Source organism: Erpetoichthys calabaricus, chromosome 5 (assembly GCF_900747795.2).
Source record: "Erpetoichthys calabaricus chromosome 5, fErpCal1.3, whole genome shotgun sequence".
Lineage (NCBI taxonomy): Eukaryota > Metazoa > Chordata > Cladistia > Polypteriformes > Polypteridae > Erpetoichthys > Erpetoichthys calabaricus.
In genome coordinates this window covers 378,412-400,153 of record NC_041398.2, presented here as the reverse complement: position 1 = coordinate 400,153, position 21,742 = coordinate 378,412, and the positions used below count along the sequence as shown (strand labels likewise).

The window sequence follows — 21,742 nt, the reverse complement described above, 5'->3', positions numbered from 1 at the left end:
CGAGCGTAATAAACCTGCGGATTATCAATGAGGAGACTGGTGGACCAATCATGCATTCACATGCAAATGCAGTTTCCTCATTGACCATCCCGGGGGTCTCATGGCTTTACAGTCACCGACACCGCTGGTCTGACTTTGTGTTACTCACGGAGACCTGAATGAGGCACATGACCTGCACCGTCAGTTACGGCACTACGGCCATGTGGCGCGATTCTCCAAGAGTGACCGTTATTGTTAAGGACCCAGGTGGCTGGACCAGGCCAAGGGGACATCCACGTAACACCTGGCTGTGGCAGATAGGGGGTCATTTCCGGTGGGTCCATCTTGGGGGGTTGCCAAACGGGATTCCAAGCTGTTTCATAATGTGGTGGGCCTGGCAACGTTCTGTACCAGTGCATGCCCCCCCATCCTGTCCTGACCAGCACCCACAGTTTCATCTAAAAACACAAACCGTCACAGACCCCCAATGAGCTTCACCACACGTGGTCATTATGAAATTGCCCTGAAAGTAGACTAAGCCTTTTCCTCTTCTGTTTCTGTAACATTTATGAGGTTTACTTTTGTAGGCAGAGTTTAGTTAATGGATGGAAGTCCACAGGTTGTGTTGAATGTGGGGGATAAAGGCCTACACTTAATCTTTGTTCCTGTACGCTTGTTTCTAAATCTCACATAAAAATGAAGGCTGAAACACAGAAAGGAAAACCAAACAGTTAAGTGGTAAACCACTCAGTGACCACAATGTCACCACAGCCAGCCCATCTGACCGTCTATCATTCCTCCGCAGGATCCATACATTAGACTATCAGGCTAGCTAGTATAACGATTGTGAGACGTATCTGCAGTAGAGTGTGTAAGAGCCGTCAAGGCTTAAGAATGACTCGCTGGGTCAGGGCGGCGTCGAGTCTTGTACCTGCCACAGGCAGAAGGAGCCCACCCAAGAGTCTCCGTACACAGCCCTAACCCTCCATGCATCAAAATGTCCCAGTCTCAGCAGAATGGTTGAGCACTAGCAAATAAACTGGCCTGCAGCCACCAAGGTGTGTGAATGATTAAGCATTGAACATGCTGGGAATCGTGGGGGCTGCCAAAAGGAAGATCATTAGATCCAAAACAGAATGTGCAAAGAGAGACACTAGATGGTCCTGGGGGGCTGATTAGTGAGTGGCTGCTGTTCATCCCCTGTGCAAGGGATTCTCATGTTGAAATCCCACAATGACCCCATGATCATCACCGATGATGCATCCAGCACATCCTAAAGATCCATCTTACGCCAGACGTCCTTTCACCAAATGCTGATTTTGGTTCTGACCAAATTTTTGATCACCAGTTTTGTCCCTCATTTTGTCCTCCTGCTTTTCACCTACTTTCCATTTATACTTCTACCTCCTAGCTAGCTGTCAATTCACTGCCAGAACTGAAATCCCACACCCGATGGACATGGACTCGCTTTAAAATCCTCCTGACATCATCAAGGATGAAGGCGCTCATTTCAGGAGGATTTTCTTCTCATGACCAGAGCTAGCATACAAAGTGTTAAGTTTCTCTGGGACAGGATATGTTCATGTCCTTCAGTTTGTAATCCATAAATATCTGTACATCTTACCACATCTCACACCAATCATTGTTAGCTGACAGGATTGTTAGCTTTTCCAAGTAAAGACACAGCATACAATGATTACTCGATGAATGTATCAATTCACAACAATTCCTTGTTTGTCTGATTTGTATCTTCCTCTCTCCCTCTGATAGAAGATGGCCGAAGCCAGGCTATTTGGATTTCAGGATGCGTTTGCCTGCTCGGTGTGTCTGAAGACCCTGACTGACCCCGTGTCCCTGAATTGCGGTCACAGTTTCTGTCTGAAGTGTCTGACCAACTGCTGGGATCAGAGCCACGTGTGCAGCTGTCCTCAGTGCAGACACGTCTTCATCCTGAGGCCTGAACTGCACATAAACATGCTGCTGAATGAAGTCATCGAGAAACTGAAGAAGACGGAACTCAGCCCTCCCTCGACACAGAATCTCACCGGCCCTGGAGACGTGGAGTGTGACGCTTGTTGTGGGAAGAAGTTCAGAGCCGTGAAGTCATGTCTGACCTGCATGGCCTCCTTCTGTCAGACTCACATCCAGCCCCACTACAAAGATGCTGCCCGGAAAGGCCACAAGCTGACTGATCCTGATAAAAGTCTAAAGGAGAAGCTCTGTGCAAAACACCACAGGAGCCTGGAAGTATTTTGCAAGACTGATGAGATGTGTCTCTGTAAGATGTGCATGGTGGCTGGACACAAGGGGCATAAAGTTGTTGAACTGAAGACGGAAGGAAAGAAAAAGCAGGTGAGTGGGATGTAGTGTTCCACAAAAACTAAGTCAATAAGGAGATGTCAAGTGATCTGTAAATGCAGCTGGACAGGGAAAGACATCCATCCATTTTAGGAACCAGATTTATCCAGTACAGAAACATGACAAGCTGTGACATGGTGACATTGGGCGTAAGGCAGGAAACAACTTGGCATGTCCAAAACTCTCTTTGCCCATCGCCTACATGAAATGGTCCTCGGCTAACATACACGTAGGCCTTCCAGATTCATTGGTGCCCCTAAGAGCAAATGTAACTTGTTCCAGTTGTGCAGCTCCCATTACCCCTAACCTTTACCCCCATCCGATACCAAAGGTGAGCAACATGTGAAATGTCCTGATTGCCTCAGTCTTACATGGACTGTCACATTAGACCACCTTCTCTGTGCTATCACAATATGCCCTCCATTGTACCTAGACTACACATGGCACTGGAAGCACACGAGGACCACCTTGTCTGTTCTACCCCAAATCTTAGCACCTTACTCCTTGAATTTACCTCGGAGAACTTGGCAGTCTTGTCTAACTGATGTCACTCATTCCAATGTGGACAATGACCACTGAGTGCGCTGCTGATCTGGCAAGGAAGTGTGTCGCGTGTCCAGGAGGTCTCCTTCTATTAATTAAGTCCCCCACTATCACTACTCCCCTTTTCTTACCTTTGGTTTAGAGGTGGCCTTCTGGGACTCCTTATCCTGGGCTACCACTTCAAAATTGGACGTAATACTCCTGGATGGTTGTTTTGTCTCGGTAGAGTAATATGTATATTGCTTTACTTTCCCCTATTGTATTATTAATATGTAGAATTAGAATGCCTAATCTCACAGACTTACCACTGTTTATAAGGTATTATTGTATAGAACTTATCCCCACCTTCCCTTCTATATCTATAACCTCAGGCAATTAGATGTAGTAAAAAGACAAGCAGAAGTTAAGTTACAGTTTAAACAATGTATTAGTATTATTGATAATATTCATAAATAATAACAAAATGCAAAGTACATTTGAATATTGGCAACCATACAATCTGATTAAATGGTGATATGTAGTTCAGGCGGCACACAGTCTTGTAGTTACTTAAATGTCTCTAGTTAAGGCATCATTGGTGCTCAGCTTTCAGCCACATGTCTGTTCAAAATGGCTGCTGAGCTGTGCTCTTCATTGTGTTGTCTTCATCATCACAGGTTAGCAGAAGAGAGAGATTGTGAGCTTAAACAAGTAAATATATAGATTTTCTGTCCAACCCCTAGAGCCAATAGGACATCATGGTACTTAAAGGCGTCTGAGACAAGCCAATTCCAAACAGCCATACCTCGGACCAATGGGGGGAAATACAACATCTTTAAACCTGCCACCCCCAAGTCCATGTCTTTAAGTCTTTCTTGCGGGGGTTGAAAGACTTTAGCAGAGAAACATTAGCCAAACTGGTTTAAAGCACATCTTCTCCCAACTCTGTAGTAAAAATTCAAAGATACTCAGTTGTAAAGGGGTGGGGGTGGGGGTGGGGGATAAACACTAAATTACATTGCTATGCCTAAATTACAAATAAAGACATACAAAATATTTATCAAGTTATATGTAAAATCTCACATCACAACACTCCACCCCGATGAATGTTTTGTACAATGTCTTTATAAAGTCTTAATTGTTTAAAGAGTCTGATGAATAACTTGTGCTTTGGTTTGCAGTATTTGCTCTCCCAGTGTTAAAAGTTTTTCTCCATTTTATTGCATGGAGATTCATAGGCTGTCTTTTTAAACAACTGGTCAGTCAGGTTTCGATTTACTGAACCGAAGTGTGTGTGCTTTTTAATTCCTGCTGGCCCCAGCACAGCTGTTAGGACCCTCACACCCCTGTGCATTTCTGACATGCTGGCTGAGATTGGAAACCTTCCTGCTGCACCAACCACCATCCTTTGTTCTTTGGCTTGTCCTGGTTCATTCAAACCAAATCCTAAACTGGTGCACTTTCTTACCAACTCAGCCATTCTTGCATTAGCACTTTTAGACCTTTCACACACAAATACTTGAATTCCCTTAATTTCCATTGTTCTTTGTTTTAATTCCACACTTTCTTTACTCAGTACCAATATGCCATTATCCATTTCATGCCCTCTAGTCAACAACTGCCATTCACACTCACCAGCTTCTCTGCCTTCTATCTGATTTCTTTGTCCTAAATCAAATTTAAATGCAGCACTGGTTACCTTTCTTAACAGTGGTGAAATATCTATCGGTGTAGCATGTTCTTTAAATACTGGACAAACCTCAGAATTACCTCGAGATTGTGGTGCAGTGGAAAATAATAATGCAAGAAAACATCCTTGCTGTTTTTCCTTCCTTTCATCTCTCTCCTTTTCCTTGCACTCACATTCCCACTCTTTTTCTGAGCACCCATCTGTCTCAGGTAAGTCACCCACCCATGTTTTAGGGTTCCAGTCAGATCCCATTACTATTGCCCTAACGTTCACCATGGGTGGTTTTCTCTCCTTGTTCCTCCTGCTTTCTGCGCTTTCCACTTCAGCAGTGGGTGTTCTACATGCTGGCATTTCACAATTTTCACACCAACTGTTACATCGTTCAAAACTTTCACACAACATTCCATTTTCACTTTCTTTCTCACACTGATCTTCCTTATTTCCAATAATACAAGATAGTAAACCTCTTATAACAGCAGCTGTCCTCTTTATACCTGATCTCTGTTTTCCTGCTTTTAATCCTTCCAGCCCCCTTCCATTTTGTGGCAGCTCAGCTCAGCTTCTGCTTTCTCTACCTGCACTACAGGTTTGCATTTCTTAGCTTTAGCCTGCTTGTCTCTGCCACTCCACTGGAAGATGGCTGACTTTAATATAAATTTAGGCATTTCTGAGTCTACAATTTTACTCAAATACAATTTGCTACCTTTGTTATGGGTTGGCCTACTTTTGCCCCTGTAAGCAAACATACACATACTAGGGGGCTCCGCCCCCTGCTCGCTTCGCTCGCCAACCCCTGGTGTTGGGAATGACAAAGAGCGTGATGTATGAATGAGATATAGAATAGTGTGACGGTGTAGATGATGCAAATAGAAAGCAAACAATAAAGTGTGTGGCACAGTGTAAAGGTTTATTTGAAAATTTCTTTGTACACGCCGTTTAAGTGTAAAAGGTAATTCCAGCTCAGAACTTGTAAGGTCATTTAAGATGGTTATTGTTGTGATCAGAGTCAAGTTTGTCAGAGCTTAGAAAGAGTTGTGTCTCTCCAGGAAGTAATGGAATGACTTGGGTATTTATGTTTTCCACATTAATATTTTTTGGACATAATATAGTGCGTTGTGTTAAAAGGGGCATTTGGTCTAATGAGATTGCTGTTCGAAATGTCTCTGTAACTAAGTTGTCGCAGATAAAGGCTTGAGGAATTGTAATAATATGTGGCTGAAGTCCATCTGTATTGGTGAGTGTACCATCTCTCAGTTGTAATAAGCAATTGTTATGATCTGGTTCTGGACATCGTATCTTTTTTACTAACTGTATCTTTTGAAAGCAATGCCAATTGTCTGCGTATTTTAAGGTGCACTGAACAATAGCTGAGTGCATGGCATCTGGAAGAATAGCTAATCACTGTCTAAAATCTCCTCCTCATAAAAGTACCTTTCCTTCAAATCGAATATTATTATTCATAAACGTTTGTAGAAGTTTATGAATGGTGTTGAGTAAGTGACTTCATGCCATTGAACATTCATCAATAAACAACATTTTTTCAAGACGGATGTCACGTGCAGTGCCACCGTTAATGTTCATAGTGGATACCGATTTGTAGGATGTAATGTAGTTGATAAAGATTTCACTTTCAGGTACATCGTCAGTTATAAGCCTCTGTAGATATTCAGTATATGAATGTAAAGAAGGCAGTCTAATTTGACCCTTTTGACAACAACGTGTAAATGTATAACTTGTATTTCCAGTTGTTTCTTCAGGGAAGTGAACTGAATGACAATGATTGCAAATGACATTCATTAATCCGAATGAATTTTCCTGGTGTATGTTTTTCTTGTGCCGTTTGAGAGGCGCGTTGTTGCATGTGTAGTATTTGGGACGTGTTGTTTTGGAGCTGTAATCGATTTGCCTGTGCTGTGTGAGAAGCCCGTTGTAGCCTTCGCTGCCATTAACGTATGTCTGAGACGGGAGGTGTTTCGTTTTGAATCCGTGCCTGTTGCGATGCAGCACTTTGATTGATAGTTTGCGTCATGTGGATCTAGGATGTAGATTTGTGCATATTTGCGTTGTTGATTTGTTTCAGGGTGCACTGTTCCAATGCGATGCAATATTTGTGCACATATGCGAAAGTAGTATGGGCCATTGCCTTTTGGTGGCCTGATATTTACTCCGGTAGATGCAAAAGCAAATGAACCATTGTAGGATCTAATGCAGTTCATAAAGTTTTTACTTTTAGGTACATCGTTAGTTAGAAGCTTTAGTTGAGCTTTGCGTTTTTGGAGTCGAGACATTTTTTCTTTTAGAAATATGGATAAGTAATAAGGAGAATTGCACTCACTGTTAATATGGAGCCTTTTCTGCGGTTGAACGGTTAATAGTGCCTTATTGTAATGAGATCCACCTATGCTGCATAGCCGTCTATTTTGTTGTTTCTTTCGTTTTCGTGTGTTTGTTCCTGTTATCCTTTCCTTTTCGTTTTGTACCCGTGACCGTGTATTCATGACTTGTTTCTTTCTCAGCATGCGAAATATGGATAAGTAATAAGAAGGATCGCAGTCACTGTTAATATGTTTCTTTTTCTGCAGTTGAACGGTTAATAGTGCTTTATTGTAAGGAGATCCACCAATGCTGACACCTATGCTGTCTAGTGTGAAGGTGTTGATGTTCACTTTAGAATATGTGGCTTTGGGTGTCACTTCTTATGGATGTGTGGTGGGGATTGTTGTTGCGCGAGCGTCTTCTTTCTTTTTGTGTTCCTGTGTCTTGTTGAATCCCCCTCTTTGTGTGTGTCCCGTCCCTTGCTTGTAGGGTCTGTGGGGTGGTTTTGTGTTCTTTTTTTTGTGTTCCATGGGCTTGTTGAATCCCCCTCTTGGTGTGTGTCCCGTCCGGTGCCTGTGGGGGGGGTGCCTTGCTGTTGTGCGCGAGCCTCTTTTTTTTTTTTTTTTTTTTTTTTTTTTTTTTTTGGGGTCTAGTTTCGTGTGCAATGTGTTTCGTGCTTTGCTTGCGTTTGAATACTTTTTTATGTGCCGTTTCCTTTTTTCGGTGCTCTTTGCGCCTCATTTCTCAATTTTTCCTGTGCTCACTCCTTTTTTCTGTGGTCTTGTCCGCCTCTCGCGGCACCTCATCCGCCTCTTCTCGCCCTCTTCTATCCGCCTTTCTCGGCTCCTCAGAATTCTACACACAACACCCCATAATGACAATAAAAAAACTGAGAAATCCCATGTCCATAAGTATTCACAGCCTTTGCTCAATACTTTGTCGATGCACCTTTGGCAGCAATTCCAGCCTCAAGTCTTGTTGAATATGATGCCACAAGCTTGGCACACCTATCCTTGGCCAGTTTCGCCCATTCCTCTTCGCAGCACCTCTCAAGCTCCATCAGGTTGGATGGGAAGCGTCGGTGCACAGCCATTTTAAGATCTCTCCAGAGATGTTCAATTGGATTCAAGTCTGGGCTCTGGCTGGGCCACTCAAGGACATTCACAGAGTTGTCCTGAAGCCACTCCTTTGATATCTTGGCTGTGTGCTTAGGGTCATTGTCCTGCTGAAAGATGAACCGTCGCCCCAGTCTGAGGTCAAGAGCGCTCTGGAGCAGGTTTTCATCCAGGATGTCTCTGTACATTGCTGCAGTCATCTTTTCCTTTATCCTGACTAGTCTCCCAGTCCCTGCCGCTGAAAAACATTCCCACAGCATGATGCTGCCACCACCATGCTTCACTGTAGGGATGGTATTGGCCTGGTGATGAGCGGTGCCTGGTTTCCTCCAAACGTGACTCCTGGCATTCACACCAGAGAGTTCAATCTTTGTCTCATCAGACCAGAGAATTTTCTTTCTCATGGTCTGAGAGTCCTTCAGGTGCCTTTTGCCAAACTCCAGGTGGGCTGCCATGTGCCTTTTACTAAGGAGTGGCTTCCGTCTGGACACTCTACCATAGAGGCCTGATTGGTGGATTGCTGCAGTGATGGTTGTCCTTCTGGAAGGTTCTCCTCTCTCCACAGAGGACCTCTGGAGCTCTGACAGAGTGACCATCGGGTTCTTGGTCAACTTCCCTGACTAAGGCCCTTCTCCCCCGATCGCTCAGTTTAGATGGCTGGCCAGCTCTAGGAAGAGCCCTGGTGGTTTTCAAACTTCTTCCACTTACGGATGATGGAGGCCACTGTGCTCATTGGGACCTTCGAAGCAGCAGAAATTTTTCTGTAACCTTCCCCAGATTTGTGCCTCGAGACAATCCTGTCTCGGAGGTCTACAGACAATTCCTTTGACTTCATGCTTGGTTTGTGCTCTGACATGAACTGTCAACAGTGGGACCTTCTATAGACAGGTGTGTGCCTTTCCAAATCATGTCCAGTCAACTGAATTTACCACAGGTGGACTCCAATGAAGCTGCAGGAACATCTCAAGGATGATCAGGGGAAACAGGACGTACCTGAGCTCAATTTGGACCTTCACGGCAAAGGATGTGAATATTTATGTACATGTGCTTTCTCCATTTTTTTATTTTTAATAAATTTGCAAAAATCTCAAGTAAACTTTTTTCATGTTGTTATTATGGAGTGTTGTGTGTAGAATTCTGAGGAAAAAAATGAATTTAATCCATTTTGGAATAAGGCTGTAACATAACAAAATGTGAAAAAAGTGATGTGCTGTGAATACTTTCAGGATGCACTGTATACATCAACAGTATTTGTAAACAGGGTGCAAAACATGGTTGCCCCAAAATCCTGCTGACTACGCCAATTGTTTTTGTCTTGGTAGAGTAATATATACAGTATATATTGCTCTACTTTCCCCTATTGTATTATTAATATGTAGCCTTAGAATGCCTAATCTCACAGACTTACCACTGTTTATTAAGTATTATTATATATAACTTATCCCCACCTTCCCTTCTATATCTATAACCTCAGGCAATTAGATGTAGTAAAAAGACAAGCAGAAGTTAAGTTACACATAAAATAATGTATTACTGATAATATTCATAAATAATAACAAAATGCAAAGTACATTTGAATATTGGCAACCATACAACCTGATTAAATGGTGATATGTAGTTCAGGTGGCACACAGACTTGTAGTTACTTAAATGTCTCTAGTTAAGGCATCATTGGTGCTCAGCTTTCAGCCACATGTCTGTTCAAAATGGCTGCTGAGCTGTGCTGTTCATTGTGTTGTCTTCATCATCACAGGTTAGCAAGAGGGAGATACTTCTTCATCATATGTTGGTTGGTAAGAGAGAGATTGTGAGGTTAAGCACATACATTTATAGATGTTCTGTCCAACCCCTAGAGCCAATAGGACATCATGGTACTTAAAAGCTTCTGATCCAAGCCAATTCCAAACAGCCATACCTCGGACCAATGGGGGAATACAACATCTTAAAACTTGCCACCCCCAAGACCATATATCTTTAAGTCTTTCTTGCGGGGGTTAGAAATGACTTTAGCAAAGAAACACTCGCCAAACTGGTTTAAGGCACATCCCCCAAATCCTGTCGTAAAATTCAAACAGACCCATTCCTAAGGGGCAGTGGGGTAAACACTAAATTACATTGCTATGCCTAAATTACAAATAAAGACATACAAAATATTTATCAAGTTATATGTAAAATCTCACATCACAACAATGGTATGCACTTTTTATCTTTAGTTAACGCACAACCTTTCCCCACCTGTCCACATCTACTTGGACTGGAGGTTCACTCTGCTCTAGAGGTGCACGTGGTCTCTTGATAGGACATTTTGGTGAGTCCTCTACTAAAACACATATCTGAAGAGTGAACACCACCTCGCCATCACCTGACAAGCCCTTTGACCAACTTGTATTCCGTTGCCTGATTTGTATCCTGTGCTGTGTCATCCTTGCAGGTCCACACATCCTTACCGATGGTCTCCATTTGTTGCTTTTCCACAAGTCAATTTGTTCGTCGCTCGTGATATTAGGTGAATGAGGTCCTGCAGCATTTCATTTTCTGCTGGGTGGAGCCCAGTTATGAAGCGCTGTCACACTCTCCCTTACCAGTATAGCACCCATCAACTATTCTTATCGGCCCACCCTGTTTGGTAGCTTAGCTTTTTTCCTTACAAATAAGAATGAGTTTATACTGCATACATGCATAGTAATTTTAAGGGGTCACCAATGGACAGACAATGAGGGTACCAGCTGATTTAATTTACGGACCTCTAGTCAGCAGAGGAAAACAAGAAATTTGCTAAAAAAGCAAAATTCAATGCAAGTGAACAAGGGTCTTGCCAGGGGGAACTCCATCTCCATTGGCCTGGGACACAGCATGAGCCGCCATTTTCCAGAGACCACCTGATTTTTAAAGTGTGCTGACCTGAAGGGGGGAGGCCATCTCAGGACTGAAGGCAGGCACTAAACGTTTTCGTCGGGCTGACTCTCAGAATTGAAGGTGAGAAAGAAGACAGTGACAGTGCCCCCCGAATCGCAGGATGGTACCACTTATCTGTACAGAAACAGGAAGGTGGCCTCCATGCGCACATGCATGACAACAGCAAGTGTCTATTTAACAAAAGTTTACCAAAACATCAGATGTTAACAGGAGGCTATCTACTAGAAACTTGACAAATTTACTGGTTGGAGCTGGTGGGAAATGTGAACTGCGCAAAATATGCATGAACGATGTCTGGACCAAACCCTGTTATGTTTTATTAACGAAAGGACCACAACAGTCAGAACTGCAAAGTACGCCAGACTCTAATGTGGGCACTGAGAATTTTGGTGGTGACTCCATGGCAAAAGAAAACAGTAGGGATGGGTTTGCTAACAAAAATTACTCTCATGTGAGCTGGAAAATGTGTAACCACTGCACATCTTGAAGGACTGGCCAGTTCATAAATTTTCCTGATATCCACGAGTCACCAACTCAATTGATATTAAAGTTTCCAAATTCTGTTCCAGCCAGTAAGTGTGCAGTTTTATGGCTGTATTATCGTGGGATTTCTCTCTCCTTACCCTTTACCTCTTTTCTTTAATGGTCAGTGTGCTCGTCAAGTTCGTTACCGGGTTGGTCTCCTGTCGCACTTTAAGATGAACACACACAGACAGAGACATACGCAGACACACAGACCCCCAGCACACAAGTACCATATGAAAGACGTACACACAGCACGTTATTCACAGCATTTATAAGTTTTTTTGCAACCTGTGGCCTAATGTCAGGTCTTCCAAATATCAAGAACCGAGCTGTCTACCATGGTGCCTTCAAACAGTCTTCTTTATTTGTAGCATGGTGCATACCCAAACTCCATCTTGTTTTAAGATAATCCATCCATCCATCATCTTCCACTTTTCACCACTTTTCAGGTCCACGTCATGGGGCTACCCAAACATCCCTTTTCCTTGCCATCTCCAACTACTCCTTTAGGAGGATACCCAGGTATTCCCAGGCCAGCTGGGAGTTGTAATAAAGTCAGCATGTCCCAGGTCTTCCCCAAGGTCTCTTCCTGGCTGGACATGCCTAAAACACTTCACGGTGTGGATGTGGAGCAGCGGCGACCCCATTTTGAGCTCCTCCCAAATATCTCACCCCATCTCTAAGTCTGTGTCCAGACACCCTGTAAGGGAAGCTTTTTGTATCCATAATCTAATTCTTTCAGTCACCCAAAGCTTTTGGCTGTAGATGAGGAGAAGAATGTAGACAGGCCGGGAAAATGAAGGGGTTTGCCTACCAGTCACAACATCTGCACAAGTGCTGATGTATCTCTGAGCGGTCTGTTGATCTCCCAGTCCCTCCTTCCCTCAACTCGTGAACAAGACCCCAAGTTGCTTAAACTCCTCCACTTGAGCCAGCACCTCCAAACCAAGCTGGAGAGGACACTCCATTCTTTTCCAGCTGAAGTCCATGACCTCAGATTTGGGAGTGCATCAAAAGATCTGAAGACAAAAGAAATATCCAACAAATGTGTGGTCAATGTTTTATATCCATGTAGGATGTTTAAATTCTGATAAGATCTTGTGTGTCCTCTTATGTTCCCAAACAGAAGCAGCCGGGGGTGACACTGAGTGAAATCCAGAAGAGATTCAGGGAGCAAGAGAAGAAACTGAGGGAGACCAATCAGCCAGGAGAGGTGATGAAGGTGAATTAATAAGTAAAGAAGACATTCCATGCTGTGGTCAGGAGAAATCATTTAATGCTAGAAGAGGCGTCAGAATTTCACTGGTAATAATAATAAGAAGAGGCATAAAGGGTTCACTCAGAGTAGGCACTTTCTTCTTTCCTTCATGACATTTCTTGTTTTATTCATTAGAGATTTGGACCACAGAACCCCAATGTCCTGAGTTTTCTATCCCACTTACACCACTTTATTTTTGACTCTGTAACTTGAGGTGCTCCACTAGTTATGAAGTGTAGACTTCAGTTTGGTGCTCCATCAGTTTTATTTAAGCTTTGATATTTGATGCGGGAGGTTGGTAAGGTGGTCCACTGGTTAGTGTCTCACTCATCCATTGTTGTATGTTTCCTGTCCGTCAGGTGTTTGCCTGTATGCATATGTGGATTCCTTTCATTGTCCACTCTAAACTACTCAAACTCTTATTTCGTCTGGGATTTGAATCACTTTATGAGGTTGGACTATTTTCTGTCCTCTTAGCTTACAAACTCACATTACCAGTATGGTGCCATCTAGTCTACTGGAGTGCTTCAAGTGAATATTAAGGGGGGGAGTGCATTTAGGACTGAGCCAGGAAGAGTTGTGGGAATTAGAAATAAACTACCGAGCCACGGAGACACCTGAACAACCTTTCTGAAGGATCTGAATGAGATATTGGGGCAGCGTAGCTTTCAGATAAACGAGTAATCTCGATGCACTGAATGTCAAATTTCTTATGTTTCTATAAAGTGTCCATGCTCCATGTCCAACACTGATGCATTAACGTGAAAAACACAGAGCAGCAGCTTTGAGGGTTACAACGCAGTTTCTGTGGATCCCTCTTGTGATTTACGCACAATAATCTAAGACTGGTGACAGGGTGCCGTGTGATCTAAGGGCCGCAATCGCAGTTCCACAGTTGAAGAGCACTTATTTAGCTTCAGTGATAAGGACAGTAAGCTTCATTCACAGGCTTCTGTCTGCAGTACTGTTTTCTGCTTTGTCCTAATCAGCGTAGATGGTTTTAAGGCCTTCATGGCAGGTCACCCACAACGTCTAGAAGGGCCTTCCTTCCCTGCCTTCGTTTGCTGGTCTTCAGTTCATTGCTGTCTGTGGAATCTGATGATCAGGTAATCAGGTAACCCCATATGGTGACAGTCCCTTCCAATTACTTTGTCACTGGTGATGAGTGATATCTGATTTGCATCCTTAAGTACCTTTGGTGAAAGATGTTTGAGTCATTGGACCATGCCCATCATTGCCCACCTCGCATATATTGCCGTTGATACCACAATGCTATTACTTTTATCACAAGGTTGATCGATTTTGTTGACCATATTCGCTGTAGTCTTTGAAATATAGACGAGGCTTGCCCGATCTGTCAGTGTGTGTCTTCATCTGTGCCGCCGTTTTCCCCGATGGTGCTCCTCAGGTCGTGAATCAATCACTTCTTTGACCATTCTGCCTCCCGCTTTGATGCATATTTTTCATGACATTTGTCTCCGTGCCATTAACACAAAGACCAATCTTTTCAGTCTTCTTCTGTGTCTTGCAGTGTTGGCTGTAATTCAGCTATCAAAGCATCATCTGCGAAATCCAGGTCAGTGAATCTGCTCTGAGCATCCGGATGGGCCACCATGAACAGGGGTGGCAATTCCATTGAAGAGCCAGGGGGGCACAAATTTGAGAAGTACCTGTGCAAGAATTTCTTGTAACCAGAGCTAAATTGTACAGCGAACAAGGCTGTTGCCACAAATGAGACTGAAACACTAAAGAGAAGGCCAAGACTTTTTTCGGACAGCCTGGAAGGGAACAACGCCGACCCTGCTTAGCAACTGCATAGCAACTGTCAACAAAAGGTTCTGCAATGCTGACACTCGTGAAGTACACGACTTGACACTGCAAAACAAAATTTAAACCTAATCACTCCAATTCTAAAATCCCCAAAACAATATTTAAAATATTTTCAGACACCAAAGAATACCTGAAAAATAATTGAAAACAAAGGGAGGATTATGAGAACTGAAGGAGAGCCATCTTGACAGAACGATGATGATGGCACTCTATTAATGTGAGTGAATGCTGCGTGTCACTTGGTGTGAATTAACATTCATTTCTAGTCTCGGATGGGTTTTACGTTCATTTTTGTTTTTTCTGGAGAGACGTCCTTCGGTTAGGCGTTAGGGTTACGATTGTTCATTGCGTTGCTATTGTGTCAGTCTGTGCTGGCATTGTGGCTGAACATGATGTGACGTCTGACATCTTTAGTGTGACGTGTCAAATTCTCCCAGTATTTGTGACTGAATTCCGCTCGTAAAAGAACAAAACCTTTGCTTCACACCTCTTTCTCTCTTTGTTTGTTGATTGACTGTTTTTCACGACTTCTTGAATTGACTACGAGTTTGTTTTGTGGTTCTTGCTTAGTCGATTCCGTTTTTTCAAGTCTTCTCATTTTTCACTTTCTCTCTCCTCCACAACTATGCTTTATTTCCTGGTCCTGTGGAAATTCTTTCCACCCTCCTTGTTGAGTTTAAAGTCATCTTTTGTACACTGCCCGGCCAAGAAGTCGCTATTTGAAAATCTTTTCCAAGTGGTCATCATTCGACAACCACTCTGGGCAATAAACAATAAGTCCTGCAGGGTCACTTTGGGGTCAAGGGGCTTTCTAACAACTTGGGGAACCTCACAGTCAGGTCCTCCCTAGATACAAGCCCCTGGGCCATGAAGCGGACCGTTCCCCCATGCTGAGTTAATGAAATGAAATGAAATGAGACTGCGCTGACCACACACTAGACGTCCAGCCCGACTTTAATATCTCCAGCTCACAGTCTTTGGTACCTAAACGCCAAGAAAGAGTCTTGTGAAAGGAATTTTTTATTAGTCAACTCAATTCAGTGTCTGTGTCCATCCAATCAGATGTCTGCAGAAAAGGAGGTGAAGGGAAAGGAGGAGAAGTTCACTGGTTTGAATCACTTCATTGAGAAACCTCAGAGGAAAATGGCCAAGCGAATCAGAGAACTAAAGAAGAGAGATGTGGAGAAGACTGAAGGAGTCATGGAGCGCCTGCAGAAGAAGATTGAGGAGCTGAAGAGCAAAGATGCTGAGCTGAAGGAAGAGTTCATGCAGGTGAGAGACAAGAATATGATTCTACAACATCACGATGAATCATCGTTTTTACATGCCAACAATACATTTAGTGTATTTTTGGACTTTCTATACACATTCTTCATACAGTGTATATATATATATATATATATATATATATATATATATATATATATATATATATATATATATATATATATATATAATATGTATATACTGTATATATATACAGTGATCCCTCGCTATATCGCGCTTCGCCTTTCGCGGCTTCACTCCATCGCGGATTTTATATGTAAGCATATTTAAATATATATCGCGGATTTTTTGCTGGTTCGCGGATTTCTGCGGACAATGGGTCTTTTAATTTCTGGTACATGCTTCCTCAGTTGGTTTGCCCAGTTGATTTCATACAAGGGACGCTATTGGCAGATGGCTGAGAAGCTACCCAACTTAATTTTCTCTGTCTCTCTTGCGCTGACTTTCTCTGATCCTGACGTAGGGGGATTGAGCAGGGGGGCTGTTCGCACACCTAGACGATACGGACGCTCGTCTAAAAATGCTGAAAGATTATCTTCACAGTGCTATCTTTTGTGCAGCTGCTTCCTGAAACGACATGCTGCACGGTGCTTTGCATACTTAAAAGCTCAAAGGGCACGTATTGATTTTTGACTGTTTGTTTTTCTCTGTCTCTCTCTCTCTCTCTCTTTCTCTGCTCCTGACGGAGGGGGTGTGAGCTGCCGCCTTCAACAGCTTTGTGCCGTGGTGCTTCACATACTTAAAAGCCAAACAGCCCTATTGATTTGTTTGCTAGAGATTGTTTTCTCTATCTATGTGACATTCTGTGCTCCTGATGCGCACTCCTTTGAAGAGGAAGATATGTTTGCATTCTTTTAATTGTGAGATGGAACTGTCATCTCTGTCTTGTCATGGAGCACAGTTTAAACTTTTGAAAAAGAGACAAATGTCTGTTTGCAGTGTTTGAATAACGTTCCTGTCTCTCTACAACCTCCTGTGTTTCTGCGCAAATCTGTGACCCAAGCATGACAATATAAAAACAACCATATAAACATATGGTTTCTACTTCGCGGATTTTCTTATTTCGCGGGTGGCTCTGGAACGCAACCCCCGCGATGGAGGAGGGATTACTGTAATTTTTTTTTGATGGTGGCATCGTCTCAGTACCATTTCGACAGGACTTTTGCTGTGTCACCCTTGAATATGCGATTGAATATTTGTTTGCAATTGTTGTGTTCCCCCAGTATAATAAATGGCGATACCCAAGTGATGGATTAACTTTGAAAAATATCTTGAACCTTCGCCGTCATTAGAGGCAAGATAAACAAGCTGGTGGTTTGAGGAATATTTTGACTACAGCTTAGCATTGTTGCTTTGTTGCTCAGATCGCTGCCTATGAACTTGATTGCTCCTTTAGCTCCATCCTTTTCCTAGTTACTTTCTAAAAGTCAAAACATCTTAGATTTCATTTTCAATTGCTCACCTTTTTTAGTGGTAATAACAGGAAAGAGATCATCATTCCTTGTTCACCTAATATCTCCAATAAAGAACATCAGAAACATTTAAACAAGAACAGGCCATTCGGCCCAGTCCTATCCACTAAATTCATCTAAAGTAACATCAATTCCCTAAGGTCCTCCTGTCCACCGCACTACTAGGACACCTACTCCATGTGTCTATGGTTCTCTGGGTAAAGAAAAACTTCCTAATGTTTGTGTGAAATTTACCCAACGGTGTCCCTGTGTTCTTGATGAATTCATTTTAGTCATAGTCAAGTCATTGTCTCGATCCACTGGACTAACTCCCTTCATAATTTTAAACACTTCAATCATGTCACCTCTTAATCTTCTTTTGTTTAAACTGTAAAGGCTCAGCTCTTTTAATCTTTCCTCATAACCCTAACCCCTGCAGCCCTGAATCAGCCTAGTCGCTCTTCTCAGGACCTTCTATTGTGCTGCTATGTCCTTTTTGTATCCTGGAGACCAAAACTGCACACAGGACTCCAGATGAGGCCTCACCAGTGTGTTATAAAGGTTAAGCAGAACCTCCTGTGACTTGTACTCCACACATCAAGGCGCTATATAACATGACATTCTGTTAGTCTTCTTAATGGCTTCTGAACACTGTCTGGAAGTCGATAGCTTAGAGTCCACTATGACTCTTAAATCCTTCTCATAAGGTGTACTCTCAATTTTTAGACCCCCATTGTGTATTCAAACCTCACATTTTTACTTCCTACATGTAATTCTTTACATTTATTAACATTAAATTTCATCTGCCACAAATCTGCCCAAGCCTGTCTGCTGTCCAAGTCCCTCTGTGATGACTCCATGGATTCCAAATTATCTGCTAATCCACCTATTTTGGTATTTTCTGCAAACCTAGCCAGCTTGTTACTTATATTCCTATCCAAATCATTAATAAATATTAAAATAGCAGTGGCCCTAGCAGTGACCCCTGTGGAGCACCACCAAGTGCAGATAAATAATAACTTTGATCATATCGTTTTTTGCTTCCTCATAGAATTCCACCCTGTTAGTAAGACTCCTCCTGCCCTTGCCAGGTGTTGCTCAATCTTATCCTTAATAATTCCTTCCATTAATTTTCCTGTGATGCACATTAAGCTTACTGGCCTATAGCTGCTTTGATCTGCCCCATCACTCTTTTTATAATATTTGCCATTTTCCAGGTATTCAGAATTTCCCCAGCGTGTCAAAGGTTTATATCTGCACTCGCTAGCCTCCTTAAGAACTCGAGGGTAAATATTATCTGGTCCTGGTGATTTGTTTGATTTCAGCTTATTTAATCTGAGCAGCACTTCTCCCTCTATAATTTCCAAATCCCTCAGTACCTCCTTAGTAGTCCCTGTTACCTCTGGGAGGTTATCAACTTGCTCAGTTGTGAATACCTCAGAAAAATGTAAGTTTAGGGCATCCGCTATTTCGCTGTTTATATCTTTTAATTCTCCTTTACTATTTCTGATGCACTTGACCTCCTCCTTGACTGCTCTTTTACTACTAAAATACTGAAAGAATCTCTTAGGGTCGTCTTTCTCCTTATCTGCTCTATTCCTTTCCAACTGTCTTTTAGCCTCCCTGATATCCTTCTTTTTTTAATTTCCTATTAATTTCAAATTTAGGTCTGTATCTGTCCTGCATTACATTTTTAAACCTGTTCCACTGCTCCTCGACTGTCTCCACACTTAAAAGCTTATCCCAGTGTATCCTACTTAGACTTTGTCGCATCTGCTCAAAATTGGCCCTACCAAAGTTCAACTTAACAATTTTAGTCTTTACATCGGCACTCTTACAAAATACTGAGAATTGTATTACATTATGGTCACGTGACCCTAGTGGTCCAATCACCTCTACATCCTCAATTCTCTCCTGATTATTATAAAATACTAAATCCAGACAGGCTTCACCCCGTGTTGGTACTTTAACATGCTGTGTTACAAGACAGTCACTGATTACTTCTAAAAACTCTGTTAATATTCAGGTAGTTAAAGCCCCCCGTGACTATACTATCCCCCTGTAAAGTTCCCTTTTTATTATTACTAAAAAGAAGTTATAACTATTGAAGTTATAATCTGCATTGGGGTATTTATAATACACTCCTGAAAATAAGACCTGCTTCCCTAATGCTTTGTAGATGAATTCAGACATCGTCACTAAGATGAGGCTCATCGTCCAATTGAAAAAGACATCAACAGTGTGAAGTCTAGGGGGCACCAGAACACCCTAAACCTCAAACACAAATACATTGACAGTCCCGGGTTCAAATAAAGGGTGTTTTATTACACAATACTTCAGTATTAAGCACAAAAACAAGTTGCTGTCCCTTCTCCAATTCACCTCTCTTCTCTCCACCACACTGCCCTCCTCCAGTCGAGTGTTGCCTTCCTTCCTCCCAACACTGACTTGCCTGGACAGGGGGGTGCGGACCCTTTAATTGAGGACCCGGAGTACTTCTAGTGCCAGGGCTGTTGCCCTCTGGAAGCACTTCCGGGTCACATGGAAGTCCCACCTAGCAGGCAGTGTATCTTCATGCAGAGCCCTCTTGCAGCACCCATGGTCCCCAGCAGGGCCACACTGCCAGATCACAATTCCTGGCATTCCCTGCCAGTTCCTGAATGGGCGCCAATATCCAGGGCTGCTGCCATCTAGTGTCCTGGGGGAAACATTTCTTTCTATAGCAACTATTTTCATACAAATGGTGCAGGTCAAGGTGCTATACAAGATGAAGAAAGAAAGGTTTATAAAAAATAAAAATGACATTAGGCAATGCTAAATAACAAGGAATGAAAGTAATGGCTGATGGGCTGGGTGGACAGAAAAAAAATTTTAAAACTCCAGAGGGATGGTGAAAAAAAACAAAGATCTGCAGGGGTTTCAAGGCCACGAGACCACCCAGACCCCACTAGGCATTCTACCTGACATCAATGATCTCAGTCAGTCCTCAGGTTTACAGGCTTCACGTGGAAGAATTAGACGATGACGGTCATGTGGACTTCTGGCCTTCCATCCATCAATGTAGCAACTGCATGGTGTTTTGATCAGGTGGTGGTGGTGGTGACAACAGAAAAAACAGAAAAAGAGCAGCAGAGAAAGTAGGGATTAGTCCGCATTGTGGAGCCTTGATGACAATGAGAATTGAGTGCACATGTAGTTACACTAAAATGCAGCTATGAGAAAGCCATGTTAAAATAAATAAAGGGTTTAGTACAGACCAGAAGGAAATAATGGAACGAACGGCACTTAGAGCAGCGTTTCTCAACCTCTAAGTGTTTGCGACCCGAGTTTTCATAACAGTTTTAATCGCGCCCTTCTAATGTTTTTTGAAACCCTGATAAAATTTATTCCTATATTTTTTGCTGCTGATACACCGCTACAAGTTTAAAATTTCCCTACGAATACCGAAATTATGCCACATATGGCAACATTCGCGCCCCCTTTTTTGTTAGGGGGGCGCACCCCACAATTTGAGAACCGCTGACTTACAGCCAGATCTTCCCTGTCCTTCCCTTTCATCCTGGCCGGGGAAGGTGCCATAAATATGTCTGGTCGGGACTCCTGTGTATTTGCCTGGGGCTTCCTGTTCAGGATGTCCGACTATCCACCCAAGAAGTCTCTTATGGGTCTGGCAGCCCCCTCTCTCCCTTGGCTGGGATGCTTGTCTGTCCTCTAGGAGCCTCCTGTCCAGGTAAGGAACCCTCCCCTCTCCTGGCTGGGATGCCCACCCACCCCGTGTGGCACTTACAACAGCGACCCTCCCTCCTTTTTTGTTCTGTTTGTCCTTCTAAAAATATGTAACTCTCTATGCCCTACTCATGCCCGCCTTTGTTATTTCGCAGGTTTCTGTTATTGCTATCGTATCGTCATTATTCTCCACTACATGCGGCTTCAAATCACTTGATTTATTTTTGATATTTTTAGCAAGGCATTTTTTATGTGTTATTCGTTTACTTTGCCACTTAAACTCTGCGTTAGAACTTCCTTTACTAAATTGTCAAAGTGACATACTAAAGTCTCCAAGGTGTTGCACATTAGGGTGCCTTGTTTCCTGGGTCTACAGTTCTTGGTGTCTTCATCTTCTTCTTCTTTTTCTTTTTCCTCCTCTTCATCTTTTCCCACTTCATTGTGGTGATGATGTGCCTGATCAAACTTCCCCAAACAGCTCAGTCCTCCTCGCCAATCTTGCCCTTTTCCTTCAGATGTTCTAAGTAAATTGTTCAGATCCCTCTGTGTTTCTGCACAGTTCTCACCCCACAGTGACTCTTTTTTCGATTTTTCTCCAGTGTCAAGTCATTTTTGTAAAATGGAGACCAAACCAGCACACAATCTTCTTGATGGTGGATTCACAACCGTGTTGCCCAGATTAGGGAGGACCTTTCTTCAATCCCACTCCATATAATGTGTGTGCTTTACAGACCTTCTTCCTATTAACCTTCTTTATGCTCCACAAGAC

General features: G+C 42.8%; 1 protein-coding gene across 1 annotated transcript; it reads left to right on the top strand.

Moving 5' to 3' along the window:
• The first annotated feature begins 1,752 nt into the window (after nt 1-1,752).
• LOC127527809 (E3 ubiquitin/ISG15 ligase TRIM25-like) lies at nt 1,753-21,190 on the top strand. The gene is made up of 5 exons (XM_051927690.1): nt 1,753-2,331; nt 12,548-12,643; nt 15,572-15,781; nt 20,878-20,977; nt 21,129-21,190. Exons 1-5 carry the CDS (start codon nt 1,753-1,755, stop codon nt 21,188-21,190), a joined length of 1,047 nt encoding a protein of 348 aa, XP_051783650.1.
• Nucleotides 21,191-21,742: the final 552 nt, after the last annotated feature.